Here is an 18,824-nt window from a genome sequence, read left to right on the forward strand (position 1 = left end):
GCTTTACAAATAATAAATACGACAGATAAATACAATCTTCACTCATTAAAACTCACTGTAAAGTTCAACCAAAAGAATATAATTTATAGATTTTGCAAACAATAAAAGCGTCTGGAATTATTTTTGAATCATAAAGTTATGGACAAACCACAGTGCCCCACTCACCAATATGGCATAAATAAAGATCACAAGATTGATGCACATGGTTTTGGCTAAGCATTTCTGACTGGAAGAAACTGGCTTAGGCTTAGGTTGAAGCACCTAATGGTGCTGTTCCAGCATGTTTAACACCTGCCCATGAATTTGCTCTCTAGCACCATCCCTGTTACTTGGATCCAACGTAAATATGGTTGCCCCTCGATGATTTCTCAGCCTTGCAACTGCCAAATTTTCACATTTTTACACAAATTAGGGTTTTTGCAATTTACACAAATTAGGGTTTTTGCAATCACCCTACACTGCAACAATGTAATTACAGACAACGTGAATGTCTCAACCAGCTTGCGTACATTTCGACTAATCTCATGGAGCAGCCACCTAACCCTATAATATTTGAATCCATGACAATATACAGAGCCTAAAGAAAGGTTTTAGTCTCTTTTTTGTTTTTTATGTTTGGATCAAGATTCTATGTAATGCTACTCTATTATATGCGTTTTTCCTTTCTCACCTACTACTACTACTTGTTTGTTATGTAATGTCAAATCAGTCAACATTTGTCCAACAGATATATCACATCATAATTTAGTATCCTTACGTTACAATTCAAAAATTAGACATAATTGATCTTTTAATTTAAAAATTTATAGACTACTAGATGGAAAGCTACTTAATTTTTGTAATTTAACTAAAGTAGTGATACGGAGGTGCGTTCATTATGGGAGAATTGAATTTCTACGAGTGTACCTTACCTCCAGGTATATCCCGACCAAACTTGGGAATGGGGATCGAAGCCACAACTGGAATATTTGATTCCAAGACCCTCAGAACTGCCGGAAAAAATGACGAACTATACAATTCCATCTTCCCAACCTCATCTATGATGAAGAGATCTGTATCTTTTTCAACCTGTACCAGACATCAACTTCAGTACCACTCATATTATGAGCAATTCGCTTCATTACTATAGATTAAGAACTTAGGGGCGTCCTCCACTACCGCTGATTTATACCATCCAAATGTAAACAGATTTATTGCAGCTACAATGTTCAAAGGTACAGCAATTCGGACGAGAATGTTACATCGGGGGTATCGATGTGATGTGACGCCCTCCCAAATAATTAAGCATGTGGTTTCTCAATAGTTATGGCCATAGCCCCCTCGTCACAATGGAGAACACTTGCATTAAAGAAAAAATCCAAAGGGAAGACAATATGTCTAATCTAATAAGGGGCGATGAAGGAGCTAAAAACAAGTCTTTCCAAATATTAAGCTTAATCTCTTTAATTAACAAACTAGAATCTTCTCAAACAAAATCTCTCCAATAGCACTAATCATGCTTGTTAGTTATTTCCAATCAAGAAGGCTTTGTAATGCTTGATAAGGGAGGACGTGTAACCGTTTCTCAGGTTTCAATTTCAAGACAAATTTTGTTGCTTTAGCTATTCAAAATAGAGCTCATCTTTAATTTTTAGGAAAGTAAAGTGCAAGTACTTCTTCCGTGCACGTTCAACATTTCAAATAACTCATATTACCTGCAATTCTGGCAATGCCAATGACTCGAATGATGCTATATCAACTTTATACCTCCCAACAGTGGGCCATCTTAGAGACTCTGAGCTGCCATCAATATTAATAGAGTTTAGCAGGAGCCATGGGATGATTAGTATTCGTTAACAATTTTTATAAAAAAATTAATGAAGATAAACGTACTATACATATCCCTTCATAACTATGGTTAGAAAAATATCCTATCAAGTTCAGGCACTCTTTCGAGGCTAGAGTGTAACCATTGGGGATGCATTCGAACACTGAGACACAAATATATCTGAAATTCTTGTTAATTTTCAATTATGTCAAAGGCAAAGAAGAATACACATCCATGGATTGGACAACACCATAATTCAAGATTTTAAAGGCAGGTCATATATAGCATATGGATACTTCAATAGACTTGGACACTTTAAAGAAGGAAAGAAGAAGAAGAAGCCCAATTCCCTCCTCCGTCTCTCTTATGAACTATGTGTTAAAACATACAATTCATTTTACTATCTAATTGACCAATCTTCGCCGTGTTTGCTTTATTAAATAGATTGACATGTGACCATGTGGATGCCAATTCAAAGCTGACCACTCTTACATTTAAAAAAGGGTTAAATGCATGCAAAATAAAGAAAACTTAGTGCAGTACCCATCGAGCAGAAGAATTAAGAGGGGAGCAACATTACAGCGATGAAGTTTGGAAATCATCATAATTGAAAACAAGTCCTCAAGGCATAGGAAACTCGAATTAGTTCAGGTAGCATTGCAGCTTAGATGAGAAATCAAGCAAAGGCAAAGGCAATCGCAAGAAATTGCATTACAAAATAAGGAAATCACGAACAAAATCTCCCAAGAATCCTACAGAATTGAAAGAAAATAAAGTAACGAGGAGAGAGAGAGAGAGAGAGAGGTAAGGACCTGGATACAGAGGTGGAGGCGAGGGGAGCAGTTCGGCCACCTAAGGTAACGACCTCAAAGCCAACACGGTGGCTTCCTTGCCTGATTTCTCCTGCAACAACGGAACACCCACAGCAAAATCGACGGCGTAGAAAGAAAAGAAGAAGAAATGTATATGCTGTGCTTACGAGTGTAGAAGCCTTGGATCTTCAAGTTAGGGTTGGAGGATTTAAGCATCTCAAAAACCCGAACGATTAGAGTAGTTTTGCCCACGCCCTGCGCACAGCACAAACCGACACAGTCATTCACATGAACATGAATCCATCCATTTCGAATTCCATTGTTACGATCCCCGCCGGAGAAAAGCTTACCGGCGGCCCCGTAACCAGCAGGCACCGTCCTACTCCTGGTCCTACCATTCTCACTTCTCACTTCTCACGCTTTTCAGACGTACCAACACGCCGCTTTCATTCTTGTTAGTGTTTTCATCATGGGACCGAACCCAAATTTTTTTTTCTTTTAATTTTTTTTTAAAATTTTTTTAACACGGTTAAAGAGGTGATTTTCTTTTTCTACACAGTGAGAATTTAATTTTTGAACGGAAATAGGATCTTAATCAATTGGAGAAAGAATTGAATTTTTTTTAATAAATAAAACACAGTAAAAGCATAGGATTTGAATCTTGACTCGAAATAAAAAAGTCAAAGAATCAATATTTGAATAGTGTTTCATCTATAGATATAACCAGTAGAGATGAAAAGACAAGTATATTTTAAAGTAAAGAGTTCTATCTTTCAAATATTTTTTACAGATTCATAAAATATAAATATCTAAAAAATATCAAAAGTGTAAAAATGAGCTCAATGATGACAGGCCTATCAGGTCTTTACTGGATCACAATATTTACTACTGTGTTGAGTATAATAACGTAACACAGTTTTTAGATACAACCACAGATTGGTTAAAGATCAGAGCAACAAAGCAAAGGGCCTAATCAGGCAGAAGTCTACATGAATGAGCTCAGAATTACAAAAGATGGAAATACAATTTGACTTTTAGCAGAATTAATTAACCATAACTCAAAATTCCCAAATTTGGTCATTTTTCAACTCAGGTGAGAAATCATAACAGGAAAAACAAATAGTAAAAAAAATATATATATATTTTCAATGATAGTCGAAAAGTTGAGAAGTCAACCAACACCATCATTTCATCCACCAGTGCCAAAGCTCAAAACAAGGTTGGGGAATCAAACAAACTTTCCAACTCAAGTCCTCCTGTCAGAAAGAAAAACCAGACAAAACTCACCCAACAATTTATTAAGCTCACAAAGTATCTCATGCATTTCCATGGAGAATGGTATGCTGATAGGTGAACAGGGGAATGGAATTAGCAATTTTTTGTTGATTCCAAGCTTCCCAGCACGAGGAAAGGCAATACACAAAATTCAAGAAGATCAGTTAGAATAATCAGCTAAAACTGAATGCTTGTGCCATTACTAACAGATTTTGCTTTCAAATACAGAACCATGTCAACAACTCAAGGAATCTAACATTGCACCTGATACTTCTTTGTTTCAATTTCTTTTCTCGCATCTATCCTACTTACCCAAAAAAGGGGAAAAAAAGGTAGCTATTTATCCGAGACATAAGAAAAATCTAAAGTGCTGAGTCTTTATGCTCCAAAGCTATAAAGGAGTTAAATGCTTGTTCTTCCACCGCCACACCTCCCTCGTCCCTAACATTTACTCATCGTCCTCCTCCTGCAATGTAAAAAATCAAATATTATCATCCACTTACTACGTTTTTTATTTGCTATGATTACAAAGTTCAGGCATAAGTTGAATCTGAACCTCTCCACTCTCATCATCCTCATCATCGTCGTCGTTGACTTCTGATTTGGACTTGTCTGATTCTTCTTCTTCAGCTCCATTTTCTCCTTCCGCCTAATGGAATGGTGCATGATTATACAGATTAGAATTAATGATTGTGTAACAAAGACATTGAGAATGAAAATAGGATAATAGGGCATACAAGTCTCTTATTATAAGCCTGCATGCTCTTATTGTACTCAGTCTTCCTTTTCTCAGCCTTGTTTATGTAAGGAGCTTTCTCCTGTAATATTAGGGAACATATGAGCAACAAGTAATTTGATTCCATTTTGTTAAAATATAATCAGTTTCCATTAAAATACTTACAGCTTCTGACATTGACTTCCATTTATCACCTCCAGCTTTTCCAACCTGTTTATTCACCAAAATAGCACGCGTTTACAAATCAAAGAATTTCCTAAAAATTGACGGAAAAAAAATCAGCGCGTAGATCTGAAATCACTTACAGCAGCCACGGACTTGTTATTAGGATGCTCCTTCTTGTACTGTTTCCTGAATTCCTCCCTATATATTCATCAACAAAAACATCGAAACAGTAAAAATCCGATACAAAATAAAAATAACCTAAACGATAAAAAAACGCGGATCTGAAAAAGAAAAATTCAAGACAAGCTCGAGAGAGATACATGAAAACGAAGAAAGCACTGGCAGGCCTCTTCGGCTTGTTAGGATCCTTCGCAGCCTTCGCCGATTTCTTACTAGCTCCAACACTTTTGCTCTTCAACCTAGCAAAATCAAACAACAAAACACGAAAAAAAAAAAGGAAAAAAACTGAGAACAGAACAAACAAATAAAACGCATAGGCAGGATCCATCCAACCGCCTACTCCGAAACACACTTCCACACAACACATCAAAATCAAAAGCAACCGATATACTCACTTAGTGTCGGTCTTTTTAGGCGCCGCTTTGGATTTCCCGCCCTTCATGACGAATCCTGCAGAAAAACGAGCAAGAAAAAAGGTAAAAAAAAAAAAAAAAACCGTTGTAGAGATGATGAGCAAGCAACGGAGCGAGCGGCGCAGAGATTCGGAGATTTACCTGCAAACTCTAGGGTTTGAGAAGAAGATAAGGAGAGAGAGATGTGGGGGGTTGCGTTTGGTTCGTGTGATGCGTTTGCGTTGGGCTTTGGGTTTGGGTTTGGCTTTGTGAGAGTGTGTGTGATGAGAGTGTTCTGTGGAAAGGTTTTTGAGGGCGAAGAGCGAGAGAGGAGAAGCAGTCGGTTCGTTTCTGAGAGAGAGAGAAATCGCGATATCAATTGAAGTCCGGGTTTAGGCGGGATTTCAAAAATCTTTTGCCACGTCATCGATCCGCGTCCTCGCTTCTCATTGGCTTCCCTTCCATTCCTTCCCCTCTTTTGTGTTTCCTTTGTGTGTTGTTTGCAATTTCTTCGCTGTGAATGCTTCCCTCTTGCCAGATCCGGACACGTGAGTTAAAGCCCGTTGTTTCGCCGCGAAATTACGCCTTTGCCCTTCCCTCTTACGACTCGTGCCTTTCCTTTGTTCGCAACTTATCAGAATAAACGTGATAAAACGATTAACGCGTCGTCCTGGTAATCGCTCGAGGATATTTTCGTAACTTCACTTCTCTTCTCTTCTCTCCGTCAGATATTTTCTCTCCTTCGACTAACACGGTGCGTTTTCTTCCTCCATGACTTGGGCTGGGCTTCGGTTTTGGGCCTTGGATTTGAAGACCTTCTTCGGAAGCCCATTTGTTGATGTCCGGAGCCCAATGTCCCGCCCAACTGCTTCCTGAATAACCTCCGTCGTATTGCGACGACGAACGGAGTGTTCGGTTTGATTAAGTTACTGTGGTGGCAGAAAAATTCTCCGGAAATGGAAGCGGAAGCGGAAGGAATCGTAGAGCATCGAAGCTCGTTTGCGGCTCCGTCCATATTTTTGGTTGTTATTACCTTTCAGTTTCTCGCTAGATGGCTCGAACGCACGAAGAGGGTTGGTTTTTTTTTTTTTCTTTCCCGTTGGAAACTTTTTCATGTTTATGTGTTCTATGATTCTGCTTGTATTTCAATCCTAAACCTATAATTGATGATTGAGTTTTGGCATGTACCTCAAATTTCGGCCTGTAGTGCGTTTTAGTTTTTCGTCGACAGACTTAAGAATGCAATATAGCCAACTGGGGCGTGATGCATTCTATGTGGAGATCTATCGATGCTTTTTAATCTTGAAATCGAACAAATTGTTGTTCATCTATCTTGTCGATTTGTTTTTTTCTGAAACAATTTTGTTTTGATCGTGTATTTACTTTTCAGAGCGGTTCCAACAACGATGTGGAAATGGAGTTGCGCAAATCTATAAAGCAACTTCTGAAGGAGGCAAGCGCCTTATCTCAGTAAGTAATTCTTTCTAGTTCGGGATCAACAGTAAATAGTAGTACATCATTTGGCTCAAATCACTCATTCAGTACGAGTGTTCTAATTCTTATGACTATGCTGGGGATCATATTGACTTGGTTTTATGTTGACGTAGACCATCTACATTTGCACAAGCTGCAAAACTTCGGAGGTTGGCAGCCGCTAAGGAGAAGGAACTGGCAAATTGTGAGGCTAATTAATTGATGCTCTAAAATCCCGAAATTTCCTTCGAATTACTTTTCTGTTTGTTTGACTTTGAACAATGAGTTGCTGAAATATTATTGTGTAATTGCTTTGTAACCGCTTCTTATCAATAATCTAGACGGTAAGTTAGCATTGTATGTTAAGTTTTGTTGTACAGAGTCATAGATGCATGAGCAGTTTTCGAGGATGCTGCTTGTAGTATCGACTGCTATGTGATATTGGAATCTTTGGATTAGAAGCTTGAGCAACAACAAAGCTATTTTCAGTTTAAAAGAATGGTTTATAGGCTCCTAATCTACTCGGTTCCTTATGCTGGTAATCATCCAACATGGTGCTCATGCTATGGATGGTCAATGAATTGGGATTTTGAACAACCTCTGAGCAGAAATATGCTTTGGTGTGGAGGGAATTGTAGGAATGTTATGTATGTTATTGGAAATAGAGAGCAACTTCTCATTAGTAAAACTGGTCTACGGTTTACTTTTGGTGTCTTGTTTCTGCCTTCTGGGAATTATGCATATATGTAAATGTAGGCATTAGCACATGCAAAGTGGAGAATTTGGTTTGATTTATTACGAAGTAATAAAATCTCTCCATGTTAAAGTATCAGCATCCAACTAATAAGGGTTTGATGTATACAAGTCCATGTGGTCATGACATGCGTTTCTGCACTTAAATCTACATCCTAAATTGAACTTTAAATATTGTATTTGTTATAATTGTAGTTTTTTACTGGCATATTTTCATGTTTGTGTCTCATTGTGTGTTTGTGTATCTATTTCCTAGGCTACGTTAAATTCCATTTTTCATTTTGGCTCTTGCTAAATACCATTTGAAGGTTGCTTGTGAGGCACTGATAATATATAGGCTTTACCAAGGTTATCCATTTTCAATAATTCATATCAAGTTATCTCAACTAGCGAGAGTAATGATCTCTGGACTTGTATTCTTATTTTGTGTCTAAAATCCAATATCACCCAGAATGCATTTTGAAGACAAATTATAATATAATATTAAAATAGCATCATCGTAGCCTAGCCTCACCTCCTGTTCATCTTATTTCAGTTGTTTTCTCCCATTAATTGTTTTTATTTCCTTGAGTACTACTTAATAGGATGCTTCAGATTATGCTTAGATTAAACTTAATGACATTGCTGCCAGATCAAGAATCACGTAGTAAGGAGATGAAGACGTCATATGGTTTATATAGTCAAGTACTACTGACGTCAAAGGTGATTATATTATACTGAATGTTCTAAGAAGTGTGTTATCATGTTGGTAATATTTTAAAGAAGTCATCTATCTCGTGTTCATGTAGGTTGTGATCTATATTGCTCTGGTTCTCTGGTTTTGGAGAGCTTCTGTTGCTACTGTACCTCATCACCTTGTTCAGCCGTTTGGTAATGACTCTTCTCGCCAGCACAATTTCTGGAGAATACTTAAAAATAAATCTCATTTCATTTAAGATTATAACTATTATAGCGTCTTGATGCTCTCCCTTCTGCAGGAAAACTTTTGTCTTGGAGGGCTGGAGGTACCGTAAATGATTATGTGAAGGTAAAACATAGTGTATTGATTTTATCCCTTGACCCATAACATACCACTAGGCCGGTGCCAAAAAAGAAAAGGATATCTAAATGATTAGCAGCTCTCTTGGTCCCTGAGGGGTAGTCCAATCGACAAGGGCTTGGAGTCTCTTGGTCACACCTGCTTAGGAGTCTCAAGTTTGAACTTTCCAATGAGTTTAATCCAAAAAAAACTCTTGTCTCTTGCGTTTGGGCCTTGGGGTAGGCATGGGTGCCTCAAGCTCTAACACGTAGTTATTAAAAGAAAAAAATATATAAAAGATGATTAGCAGCTCTTGTACTACTGGTAATCAGAGGTGGGCAGAGCCATAAAGAGGTGCAAAATTTTTCCAGCAGAAAAATTAGAGGAAAACTACAAAAAAAAAAAAAAAAAAATCTTAAATATTTTTCTGTATAGCTTTTGAATTACAACAAACTAATCCTCCTCCTCCCTTCCTTGACGTGATCCTGCTATAATTACATTAAAATAGTATCTATAGTTACAATATTACCTTGCACAGGATGAGAATACGATCATGATTCATGATGGTTCATAGTATGTTTTGTAATGAACTGCAGGTTGGAGTTATACCTTGGTTGATACTGTCCACAAGGGTTAGCAAATATGTATGTCAAGTCGTCCCGTGAAGAATCATTGAAGGTAAATGTGATGTAGATGATACATCGCATGATGCTGTGTAAAATATTTGGCAACCAATATTTTCCTGAACTTCGGTGAGGGGAGGCTGGAGAAGTTTTTACAGCCCCACCACTTTTTCCTCTTATATTCAAATATGGGGTTCAGCATTGCTATTGTTTTTTTTTTTTTTTCCTTCTTTTTTCTTCTTCTTTTGCCTGCAAATGTTTTCCCTTTCCCTTTCCTTTTTTTCCCCCTTGTTGGTGAACTCTTGCTCTTAGGCATAATTTATTTTTTGTTATTTATATATAGAATTAATATATCCTTTATATAGCTTGATTGCTTGTTCATAAGTTAAGGGTCATTCTTTTTTTCTTTCCTTCCTTTGGGTAGGGTTGGAAATATTTTTATACGTAAGATGCTGTCTTATGGCATGGTTTATTTTTAGAAATCTTTCTATATTAATTTAATGTAAATAGGAGTTAGTAAATTGAACATGCTTTTATATTAAACATTGTATAAGTAGCTAATTTGATATAATGTAACGTGTTTGTATATTATTAGAAAATATACTCAGTATAGTTTCATCCTATAAGTTTGTCGTTTTTAGAATTGGCCAAGTATAATATTAAGTGCAGAAGTGGTTTTTAGTAAATTAGCGTGCATTAAATATCTAATGCAAAGGCAACATTTAGATATTAATGGTACATCCTTGGTGCGCCTATATTTATAGTTTAGGCTCTTTAGATTTGACGTTTATAAATTAAGCTTATTCACCAATATTTCTCCTATAGTTTCATCCCACACGATTGAGACATAAAATTTAACTTTAACAAATATTTAATTGGTTAAAAATTTATAAATGTAACATTATTAACATGAACATGGTTCAATGTTCATTAGTAATTGATACCTAAATAATTGTACCATATGTTCTTTTCTCATTCATTGGTACTTGAACAAATGAAAATTTTCATATTTGTTTGATGGGAAATGTGAAATGAAAAATGAACAAAATCTATAATAATAGGATCTTCATTTGGAATGAAATTATGCTATTTGTACTCATCTTCACATAAAATAGAGATAAGAATTTATGTATTTTTTTATTGGATTTTGATCTGGCGTTGAACCCACGACTTCCACCTTGATAGGTTGGTGCTTTATCAAGTACAATCTTCCATACTCCAGATTCCCAACTTGTTGTACTAAAAAAACCAACTTAGTACTAAAAAAATTTTAAAATCAAGACTTTTAATTTAACATTTTTTTATTTATATGGTAAATAGTTAGAACTAAACTAATTTCCATTTTTATTAGTTTAAGTTGAACAACTTATGGAACTAATTGCCATTATTACTATTATTAATTTAAAGCATTTTTGTCAAAACGAGCATGGTTCAATGATAATCGACATATATCCTGTGAGTTCGATTTCCCACCTGTATAGGTAATATAAAATAAGTATATTTTTTCAAATTTAAAAGATCTAAAAAAAAATAGTATAATTTAAATCACAAACAAACTCAAATGTAACCGCAAAGTATGCTAGAACAAAATAAGAATGGCAGTATTTTTAAAATTACATATTGAATTGATGTGAAAATCAAAATTATACATTATTTTATTTATTTATTTAAATTCTGGATTAAACTTTTATAACCTCACCGACCATTAGAAACTGGTCGGGTCCCGTGGTCTCGCAGTTCTTGGCTGTGGGCTGAAGGAGGAAGAAGAAGACAACCCATTTGGAGATTGTTTCGGAGGCAGCGCCGTTGGAGGAGACGGTGGGAATCCTTGTTTTGCTGCTCCAATTCCTTCCGATCATGAGCGATCTCTCTCCAGACCCTCTGATCGACCCCTCCACCTTTGACCTAATCGCCGTCGGCACAGGTTTGGCTGAATCCATCATCTCCGCCGCTGCCTCCGCCGCCGGTAAAACGGTGCTGCACCTTGACCCCAATCCATACTACGGAGGTCACTTCGCCTCTCTCCCTCTCCACGACCTTGCCTCCTTCCTCAATTCTGTCTCTCACCCTTTACCGCCATCGCCACCCTCATCTTCCGACGACGCTCTTGATTATGTCTGTGTTGATCTTCAAACTAGGTCTCTGTACTCGGACGTCGAAATCTCCTCCCGAGCACCTGTAGTTCTTCAAGAGCATTCCAGAAAGTTCAATGTTGATTTGGCTGGGCCAAGGGTTTTATTTTGTGCCGACAAGTGCATCGACGCTGTTCTGAAAGCGGGAGTCAACCAGTATTTGGAATTTAAGAGCATTGATGCGAGCTATTTGTGCGATGAGAATGGCAATTTGGCTAACGTGCCTGGTTCTCGTGCAGCTATATTTAAGGATAAGAGTCTGAGTCTGACGGAGAAGAACCAGTTGATGAGATTCTTCAAACTTGTTCAGCAGCACTTGGATCCCGCTGCAGATAATCAAAATTCCAAAATCTCCAACGAGGATTTGGAGAGTCCTTTTGTGGAGTTCTTGAAAAAATTGCGGTTGCCCCAGAAGATGAAGTCGTAAGTCAATTGGTTTTGATTGTTTACTACTGTCATATTAATGCATTCAGATTTCAACTAGGCTCGTTAACTTACTACTTGTATGATTTCCTGTTGCTCACGATCCTCCTGCTCCATCATGCAGAATGATTCTGTATGGCATTTCATTGGCAGATTACGATCAGAACGACACTGAAGTTGGCAAGAACAGAATACTTACGAAAGAAGGAATCGGCCGCTTAGCTCTCTACCACACTTCAATTGGCAGGTTATTATGATATTTATTGTCATTTCAGTTCAATTGGTGTTCGATTATTTATTTATTTGTTTGTTTGTTTGTCATTTTTGAAAGTTCACGTAGGATTAATTTATGGTGGCGGACCTTTCAATTGTATGTTTCTAAAGAATGTACACGAGCGCACGCAGAAACACAACAGAATTTAAATATATTAGATAATCATTTGACACATAGCCAAATGAAAAGCTCCCTAATTTGGCTAATTTTATTAATTATGACATCGAACGATTCCATTGACATAAGCTCCAGCATGATTCTTTTGTAATTAGAAAGTAGTATATTATAATTTACAATTTTTTTCGGACATTTTTATGCTGCTTGTCCTTAATTTTGCAATTTATGGAATAGCATTTCTCGTACAAATTTTGTCTTTACTCTGCTAATTCCTGCTAGGTTTCAAAATGCACATGGGGCCCTATTATATCCTATCTATGGTCAAGGGGAGCTTTCTCAAGCATTTTGTCGTCGTGCTGCAGTCAAAGGTTGTCTTTATGTAAGTTCTATTAACATGTAACCTCCCTCCTCCCAACACAATGTCTTTCTTTCATGAAATGCAGTCGAGTCGTTTGTTTAGCAGCATTACATATCTTCATATCAATTTGGTTGTACAACTAACCTTTGTTTTTCATTTCCATGATTAAATCGAACTTGTTCTCTTACCTACATCTTTTCTTTGTACAGGTTCTGCGAATGCCTGTGGTTGCTCTATTAAAGGACAAGGTTTGGAATTATAATAGTATGTTTTTTCTTTTTCTTGTGGATACTACTTGGAATGAACTCAACAACTCAGACATTGAGGTGAAAATGGATTGATATATTACATCTTGAAATATTTGCAGATTAGTGAAAATTATAAGGGTGTTCGGCTGGCTTCTGGACAGGACATCTTTAGTCACCAGTTGGTGCTGGATCCATGCTTCATGGTTCCCCCACCGTTAACATTCTCTCTAGAAAGTCTTCAAGGTGTTAGCTTGAGAGATGTTAATAGCAAGGTGGCCAGAGGAATATGCATTACAAAGCATTCCTTGGTATTAGATGTCAAGAATTCTCTGTTGGTTTATCCTCCTAGAAGTAAGCACTCCTTACTTTCTATCTCAGTATGTTATCAAAACATCTAGCAAGAGGGAATTAACAATTTTCCTTCTTCCACCATAGCTCTATTTCCCGAGCAAGTTTCATCAGTTCGAGTTCTCCAGATAGGTGGCAATTTAGCAGTTTGTCCCGAGGATATGTGAGTTCAGTTCAGTCTTGTAAATAACTTAAATGTTGTCTTCTATTTTTTCTTATCCTCTTTCATTTGATCTATTCTTAATTGATACACTTGTTTTGTTTAATGAAATGACTACCGCATTTTCTAAAAATGCTTGAGGTATGTGCATTGTGGCCATCTCTAGTCTTTGTGAACGACTAACAGAACTCATAGTCAGATGGGTGCTGCTGTTTGAATATGTTTTAGTACTAACCCCTTTGATTAGGCCTAATGGTGAAAAGCTTTACTGACTATCAAATATTATCCTTTTAGGTGGGCAGTCTTCAATTTTGAACCCCGATTAACGTGAAAAGATAATTAGACTTTTTAGATTGTAAAAAAATAGTTAGACTTGGATATTAGACAAATTTTACTTGTATTTTTTTGATAGAATTGTTTAATCTTCTGGTAATTCAGCTTCATTGGCTTACATCCTCAAAGTGATGGCAAAATAGAGCTGGTAGATGCTCAATACCAACGTAGTGGGCTAAATGGCTGGCATGGACAGACTGCAATTATAGTATTCATTTCATACCTCTATTAGGAGACTCCTTTCAAAATTCTTTTGCCCTGTCATTTTAAATTTTCTTGGTCTCACAAACCTAAATGGATAGAGATGCCACGTTGACTAATATCAAGTTCTTGAACTTTGAAAATTTTCAATTACGTTTTTAAACTTGAAATTCTGTTTATCTTTAGTTTTTACTGATAACGTTAGTTGGTGGAATGCAAGTCTGATAGTCATTCTTGAAATTTGGATCAGGTAGTGTGATCCGTAATTAGTTAAACAAATTTGGGAGATTGAATCTAGGTTATTGCCAGACCCAATTACCCGTGCAAACAATCTCCCAAATAAATTGACCCTGATTACCTGTCAATTCATATTTAATTCACCCAACTGGCTGGTAGATCATGTCAACTCATTCAAATTTTACAACAGGAGTGTCAAGCTTGGTTTGACTCTTTGTGATGATTTAAAAAAAAATATATCATCACCATCATCATCATGTCTGTGTATATTCTTTCATTTACCTTATGAAGGTATGGTTTCTCTTAGAAGTTAGAAGTCTAGACTTCAAAAAAGATAAGTGTTTGTCTTGCATCCCATCAATTGTTATTATTGACTGGGACTAAAGATGAGTATAATTCTAGGACAATTGAAAATTTTTAAAGTTTAAAGATTATATTAGAAATATGTAATTTAACCTAAATTTTTTTGTTTTTTCCATATCTAGCTGTGCTGTATATAATTAAGCGAACTTACAGGACAGGAGTGCATATGTTTTTACCCTTCTATTAACCCATTGCCATTCCTCTTCATCTCTAGCAAAATGAAAGTAAAGGTTTTGATGAGAAGCAGGGTTATTTTCTCACAACATTTATTTATTGCAATCGTTTTTGTTAGAAGGAACATCTCAATTTTTAATGACTTATTTCTTATCTAAAAAATATTGTGGCTTATAAATATACTTATTTTGAAACATTAACGAGTTTTGTTTTCATATTTTTTTATTGTTTTGCAAGCAATGGTATGGTGTCTAACTAATGCAGTCAATACCAATTGCACCTGTTTGACAGTATTTCCTTCTTGTGTAGGTTTGTCATATACATCTCTACCTTATGTGGTAATGCTAATCAAGGAAAAGAGACACTCCGTGCAGCTATAGCTGCAATCATGTCACTCATTGTCCGTGAACGACCTGATGATATAGATCAGAATATTAATGCAGATGATAAAGATTCTGCTTTACTTTGGAGCGCGCTATACATTCAGGAATTAAGTATGGTGAGATATAACTGGTCTTTTGCTTCTTGATCATATCATCATAATGATTGGTTCCACCCATGTAAAATAGAAGTATGTGTCCTTCCTACTTTTTCCCGATTAACACCTTCTTTTAAGTAATAAACGATTTTGTTGACAAGAGAAAAGTACAAAGAATATTAATAACCGAAAAACAAAGAAGTTAAGAAGTTAGAGAGTAATTACAAACTTTAAAGAACAAAAAAGAAGAAGATAAGACTATCAACATTTTGTTGACCTCTAGTCATAACTCTCGAAAAGTGATTATGGAAGCTTCTAACCTGTAAGAACTTAGCTTTACCTCCATGATTGTGTCGTCAAAAACCAACAAAATCCAATTTCTCTCTTCTAGGCATTGGCAAAGAAAAGTTAAACAAGTTCAGAAGGTTAAGCCATAAAGTTTGCCCAGTAGAACCGTGAAGGAAGAGCTGATCTTGGTCCTTGCAAACACGTAGAACACCTAACTGGCGGAAGGGAGAGCTTCTTTGGACTTTATCATTAGTGTTAATACCACCCAAACCAAGCTATCCAGCCTAGCATGTAAATCTCTCAAGACTAATAAAAGAAATTTTTTGTTCATTTTAAATTCTATTTAGAAAAGCCTAACCCCCATTACATAGGGGTTGCCTACTAAACAACCAGCCAGCTAAATAAAAATAACAATAACCCTAACGAACTACTGAAACAGAAACTACTTCACTAAGACAGACCAGTCAACAACCACTAAAAGTAATTAACGAATGCAACTAAAAAAACAATGTTATGGAAGAAAATTACATGATTATCCTTATAAATCACTGCATCATTTTCCTCTCTCTTAAAAAAATGATTTGATTTAAGATGTGGTGAAGTCAAGAGAGGCCAAGGGGGCTAGCTCATGGAAGGTTGAGTTAGTTTGGTATAACTTTGGAACAGTGAGATGTGCTTTTTAACCCATTAGAAACGCTTTTCAACATTTTCATCGTATTTACTACATGGTGATACTAGAAATTAAAAAAAAAAAAACTTTAAAGCACTTCACTTAAAAGAACTAGTCCCAAAATCATCTCATACTCACTTGAAATCCTCGCGTTTAATTTAGTTCAAAGGGAGAGTACATCCAAAATAGTAGAAAAGCATGTTCTTGGAGGAAGCCTAATGACGGTAATAAAATGTCGTTTTGAGATACTTCTCCTCTCTCACAGAGGATGCATCTATTTGGAGGAAGAACCAAAGAAAGGTTACTCCTTTGGATCTTGTCTAAGTGGTTTTTTAGGCTTTAGGTAAATTTATTAACGTTGTTCCAACAGAATGGAAGATGTCATCCTTATTTTTTGCCATTCGATTCCTGATGTATTTTGAAAAATTTCTCTTTCTTGTGATGGGGGTGCAAGTTCAATAGAAGAGTCCTTCAAAGATAAATTTGATGATCTTGCTAATGTTGGGGTGGTATTTAGTTTGTTGGTTTCTTCATGGACTAGGACTCTGAAACGGTTGGATCTTGTTCAGTGTGCTATAATTGTATTGATATTCACTTTCTTATATTGTAAATTCCTGCGAGAGAGTGCATTTTTCTCTTCTTTATTTTGTCTCTTTGCACCTTTATATCCTTTCTTGTTGTCAGTGAACTTATGGTTTCCATTGGGAAAAATAAAGAAAGAAATTCAATGGCCAATTGTCTATAGTCCTATTCGATGTTAAATAATAGAGAACCGAATTATTTGGATTATGTTTATAATTAGTAAATCTACAAGTAAAGTGTTCTTGTTAACTTTTCAGGGTCAATTTGGATCAGTGAGCTTCACTCCCATGCCTGATGGAAATCTGGACTACGACAACCTTTTGAGTGCATCGTTTGAGGTATGCAGTTGCTTTGACGTGGAAATTAAGTTGCATATTTCACTTTCCTTTCCGTGAAACCTCCTACGAGTGTTCTCTAAGGAATTTATACATTCGCACACAATTTTTCTTTTGTTAGAAACCTGAGTAACCACATCCAGCTTCTAATTGACAGACTCTCAATGGACACGTCATTTTTAATTTTTCCAATACTTCCCTGTTTTAATATTTTATATTTTTCCCTTTTTTCAAGGCTATTGTTCTACTAAAAGCTTTCTTTCCCCCCATCCCTAAAAAAACATGCTGAACCCGTCAAGTTTGTCATCAATGTTATAATTGTTATTTGTGTTTGTACTTGACAGCTCTTTCAGAAGATGTATCCCCATGAAGAATTCTTTCCGGAGACAACCTCAGCTGCAGTTCAGGAAGACGATGGCGAGCCTGATTCATAACGGCACGGCATGATAATTCTATCTATGTATCATTCTTAGCAGTCATGAGAATTGCCTGCAGCCTCTTCTCTGAGATTGGTCGGCATCGGCCCTACCTCAAATGAATCAACAAAGTCTCTGTTGCTAATGTTTTTGGCCTCTGCATGATTCAATCAAATACTGGATAATGCAAGACCATGCCTACGACAGGGTTATATAAGCAAAGACAAAGCGTTCACTTAAAGAATGCCAAAGAATTTAGGTGGATTTTCTAGTATTGTGTTGTACACTTTATGCATGTTTTTACACTCCATGTCACACAAATTAAATTATATGCATTATTCTAAATGGGAGAAACCATAACTTCCCTCGAGGTCTGTTTTTGATGCACAGATGCTGCTGCCACTGGGACGACGTTGTTGTATTTTCATTGATATTGTTGTGGTCTTGTTTATCAGAATGGTCACTAAAAATATTAGAATCAAAGATTTCCTCCTTGGTCATGTGTACACGATCTGTATGATTTTGCTACATGATAAATTCAATATTGACTCTAAGCATGCGATTAAGGTCGGTCAGCTCGACCCGTTTTCTATTCTGTTTTGTTGATGAGAACACTTCGATGCGACTTGCTTTTATTCATCCATACAAGTTGCTTGCAGTTTCTGTTTTGTTTGATGTGATGTCCATGAGTGTAATAGTTTATGGGAAAGAAGCTTTTTCTCTAACCAAAAAAAAAAAAATAGTCTCACACGAAAAGGCGAAAAAAGGAAAAGGAAAAAGTGTATAATTCTCGTAGTCTTGCTATAATTGTTCAATAATTGTTGTTCAATTAGTTAAGACTTTTATTTATATTAAATCTTTGTTTTTAAGGGAAAGGGAAAAATGTATAAATGTATAATTCATGCAGATTGCTCAATTAGTTAAGACTTTTATTTATAATCTCAATCAAAATGTTAGAGGATTAAATTTTTGCTTTATAATCTCGATCAAAAGATCAGGTGATCAAATTCTTATCCTCACATTGTCGAACTTAAAAAAGAAAGAGCTTAGAAGAACATGCATATCGATTTTTAAAACAAAATCAAAATTTTATTAAATGAAAAATTAACGTCTTTTTCTATCAAACTATAAGACGACATTTTATGACTTATTTATTAGAAGGATGATATAGACACTTTTTTTTTTTTTGTTCATCTACCTATTTAGGAAATTATATATGAACAAGCATTTGAAACCACTATAAATAGAATCAGATCTTTGCTAAATGATTAATAAAAATAAATAAATAAATGTTATTACTAACAAATTTTTTATGCACAATTTAAAAGAACGTTTAAAAATTTAAAAAACACACACATATATTTATATGAAATATTTGTTTTGAGAAATTTAATGCATAGGAACACAATAAATTGGTTGTAAGAAATTTGAAGAAAACATGTGGGTGGAAAAA

General features: G+C 35.9%; 4 protein-coding genes across 5 annotated transcripts; 2 read left to right on the forward strand and 2 right to left on the reverse strand.

Annotated features, from left to right (window-relative positions):
* Positions 1-63: 63 nt before the first annotated feature.
* LOC111014875 (uncharacterized) lies at positions 64-3,187 on the reverse strand. 2 transcript variants are annotated; one of them, XM_022289737.2, is made up of 6 exons: positions 2,970-3,187; positions 2,787-2,874; positions 2,620-2,710; positions 1,695-1,779; positions 907-1,068; positions 64-380 (listed from the first exon to the last, which is right to left on the reverse strand). In XM_022289737.2, the coding sequence occupies exons 1-6, from the start codon at positions 3,015-3,017 to the stop codon at positions 369-371; spliced, it is 486 nt and encodes a 161-aa protein (XP_022145429.1). In that variant the 5' UTR covers positions 3,018-3,187; the 3' UTR covers positions 64-368. The 2 variants fall into 2 exon arrangements, with proteins under 2 accessions (XP_022145429.1, XP_022145428.2); XM_022289736.2 differs by having other exon boundaries at positions 912-1,068; positions 2,970-3,126.
* An 871-nt stretch (positions 3,188-4,058) lies between these two features.
* On the reverse strand, positions 4,059-5,724 carry LOC111014885 (HMG1/2-like protein). Its single transcript, XM_022289746.2, has 8 exons — positions 5,530-5,724; positions 5,371-5,425; positions 5,116-5,214; positions 4,936-4,993; positions 4,796-4,840; positions 4,632-4,712; positions 4,451-4,543; positions 4,059-4,360 (listed from the first exon to the last, which is right to left on the reverse strand). The coding sequence occupies exons 2-8, from the start codon at positions 5,415-5,417 to the stop codon at positions 4,343-4,345; spliced, it is 441 nt and encodes a 146-aa protein (XP_022145438.2). The 5' UTR covers positions 5,418-5,425; positions 5,530-5,724; the 3' UTR covers positions 4,059-4,342.
* A 532-nt stretch (positions 5,725-6,256) lies between these two features.
* On the forward strand, positions 6,257-9,570 carry LOC111014752 (tail-anchored protein insertion receptor WRB-like protein). Its single transcript, XM_022289562.2, has 7 exons — positions 6,257-6,440; positions 6,758-6,837; positions 6,975-7,045; positions 8,225-8,295; positions 8,382-8,463; positions 8,571-8,620; positions 9,208-9,570. The coding sequence occupies exons 1-7, from the start codon at positions 6,324-6,326 to the stop codon at positions 9,274-9,276; spliced, it is 540 nt and encodes a 179-aa protein (XP_022145254.1). The 5' UTR covers positions 6,257-6,323; the 3' UTR covers positions 9,277-9,570.
* Positions 9,571-10,925: 1,355 nt separating this feature from the next.
* On the forward strand, positions 10,926-17,877 carry REP (Rab escort protein). Its single transcript, XM_022289608.2, has 9 exons — positions 10,926-11,789; positions 11,914-12,036; positions 12,460-12,559; positions 12,748-12,786; positions 12,906-13,137; positions 13,222-13,297; positions 14,912-15,101; positions 16,878-16,958; positions 17,300-17,877. The coding sequence occupies exons 1-9, from the start codon at positions 11,092-11,094 to the stop codon at positions 17,387-17,389; spliced, it is 1,629 nt and encodes a 542-aa protein (XP_022145300.2). The 5' UTR covers positions 10,926-11,091; the 3' UTR covers positions 17,390-17,877.
* Positions 17,878-18,824: the final 947 nt, after the last annotated feature.

This window comes from Momordica charantia (assembly GCF_013281855.1).
Source record: "Momordica charantia cultivar OHB3-1 chromosome 10 unlocalized genomic scaffold, Mcharantia_2.0 BLBB01000010.1, whole genome shotgun sequence".
In the NCBI taxonomy this organism is placed as follows: domain Eukaryota; kingdom Viridiplantae; phylum Streptophyta; class Magnoliopsida; order Cucurbitales; family Cucurbitaceae; genus Momordica; species Momordica charantia.

What these genes read in the sequence shown, in the direction of transcription:
- LOC111014875 (XM_022289736.2), bottom strand. Translation starts at nt 3,017, where the DNA reads ATGGTAGGACCAGGAGTAGGACGGTGCCTGCTGGTTACGGGGCCGCCG. An exon ending in TGGCATTGCCAGAATTGCAG is followed by an intron (nt 1,069 to 1,694) that starts GTAATATGAGTT and finishes TGTCTGGTACAG; the next exon opens with GTTGAAAAAGATACAGATCT. An exon ending in TGGTCGGGATATACCTGGAG is followed by an intron (nt 381 to 911) that starts GTAAGGTACACT and finishes AAAATTTGGCAG; the next exon opens with TTGCAAGGCTGAGAAATCAT.
- LOC111014752 (XM_022289562.2), top strand. Translation starts at nt 6,324, where the DNA reads ATGGAAGCGGAAGCGGAAGGAATCGTAGAGCATCGAAGCTCGTTTGCG. An exon ending in GAGGCAAGCGCCTTATCTCA is followed by an intron (nt 6,838 to 6,974) that starts GTAAGTAATTCT and finishes ATGTTGACGTAG; the next exon opens with ACCATCTACATTTGCACAAG. An exon ending in CCGTAAATGATTATGTGAAG is followed by an intron (nt 8,621 to 9,207) that starts GTAAAACATAGT and finishes AATGAACTGCAG; the next exon opens with GTTGGAGTTATACCTTGGTT.
- REP (XM_022289608.2), top strand. Translation starts at nt 11,092, where the DNA reads ATGAGCGATCTCTCTCCAGACCCTCTGATCGACCCCTCCACCTTTGAC. An exon ending in GTTGGTTTATCCTCCTAGAA is followed by an intron (nt 13,138 to 13,221) that starts GTAAGCACTCCT and finishes CTTCCACCATAG; the next exon opens with CTCTATTTCCCGAGCAAGTT. An exon ending in TTTTGAGTGCATCGTTTGAG is followed by an intron (nt 16,959 to 17,299) that starts GTATGCAGTTGC and finishes TGTACTTGACAG; the next exon opens with CTCTTTCAGAAGATGTATCC.
- LOC111014885 (XM_022289746.2), bottom strand. Translation starts at nt 5,417, where the DNA reads ATGAAGGGCGGGAAATCCAAAGCGGCGCCTAAAAAGACCGACACTAA. An exon ending in ATAACAAGTCCGTGGCTGCT is followed by an intron (nt 4,841 to 4,935) that starts GTAAGTGATTTC and finishes GTGAATAAACAG; the next exon opens with GTTGGAAAAGCTGGAGGTGA. An exon ending in AGGCTTATAATAAGAGACTT is followed by an intron (nt 4,544 to 4,631) that starts GTATGCCCTATT and finishes CCATTCCATTAG; the next exon opens with GCGGAAGGAGAAAATGGAGC.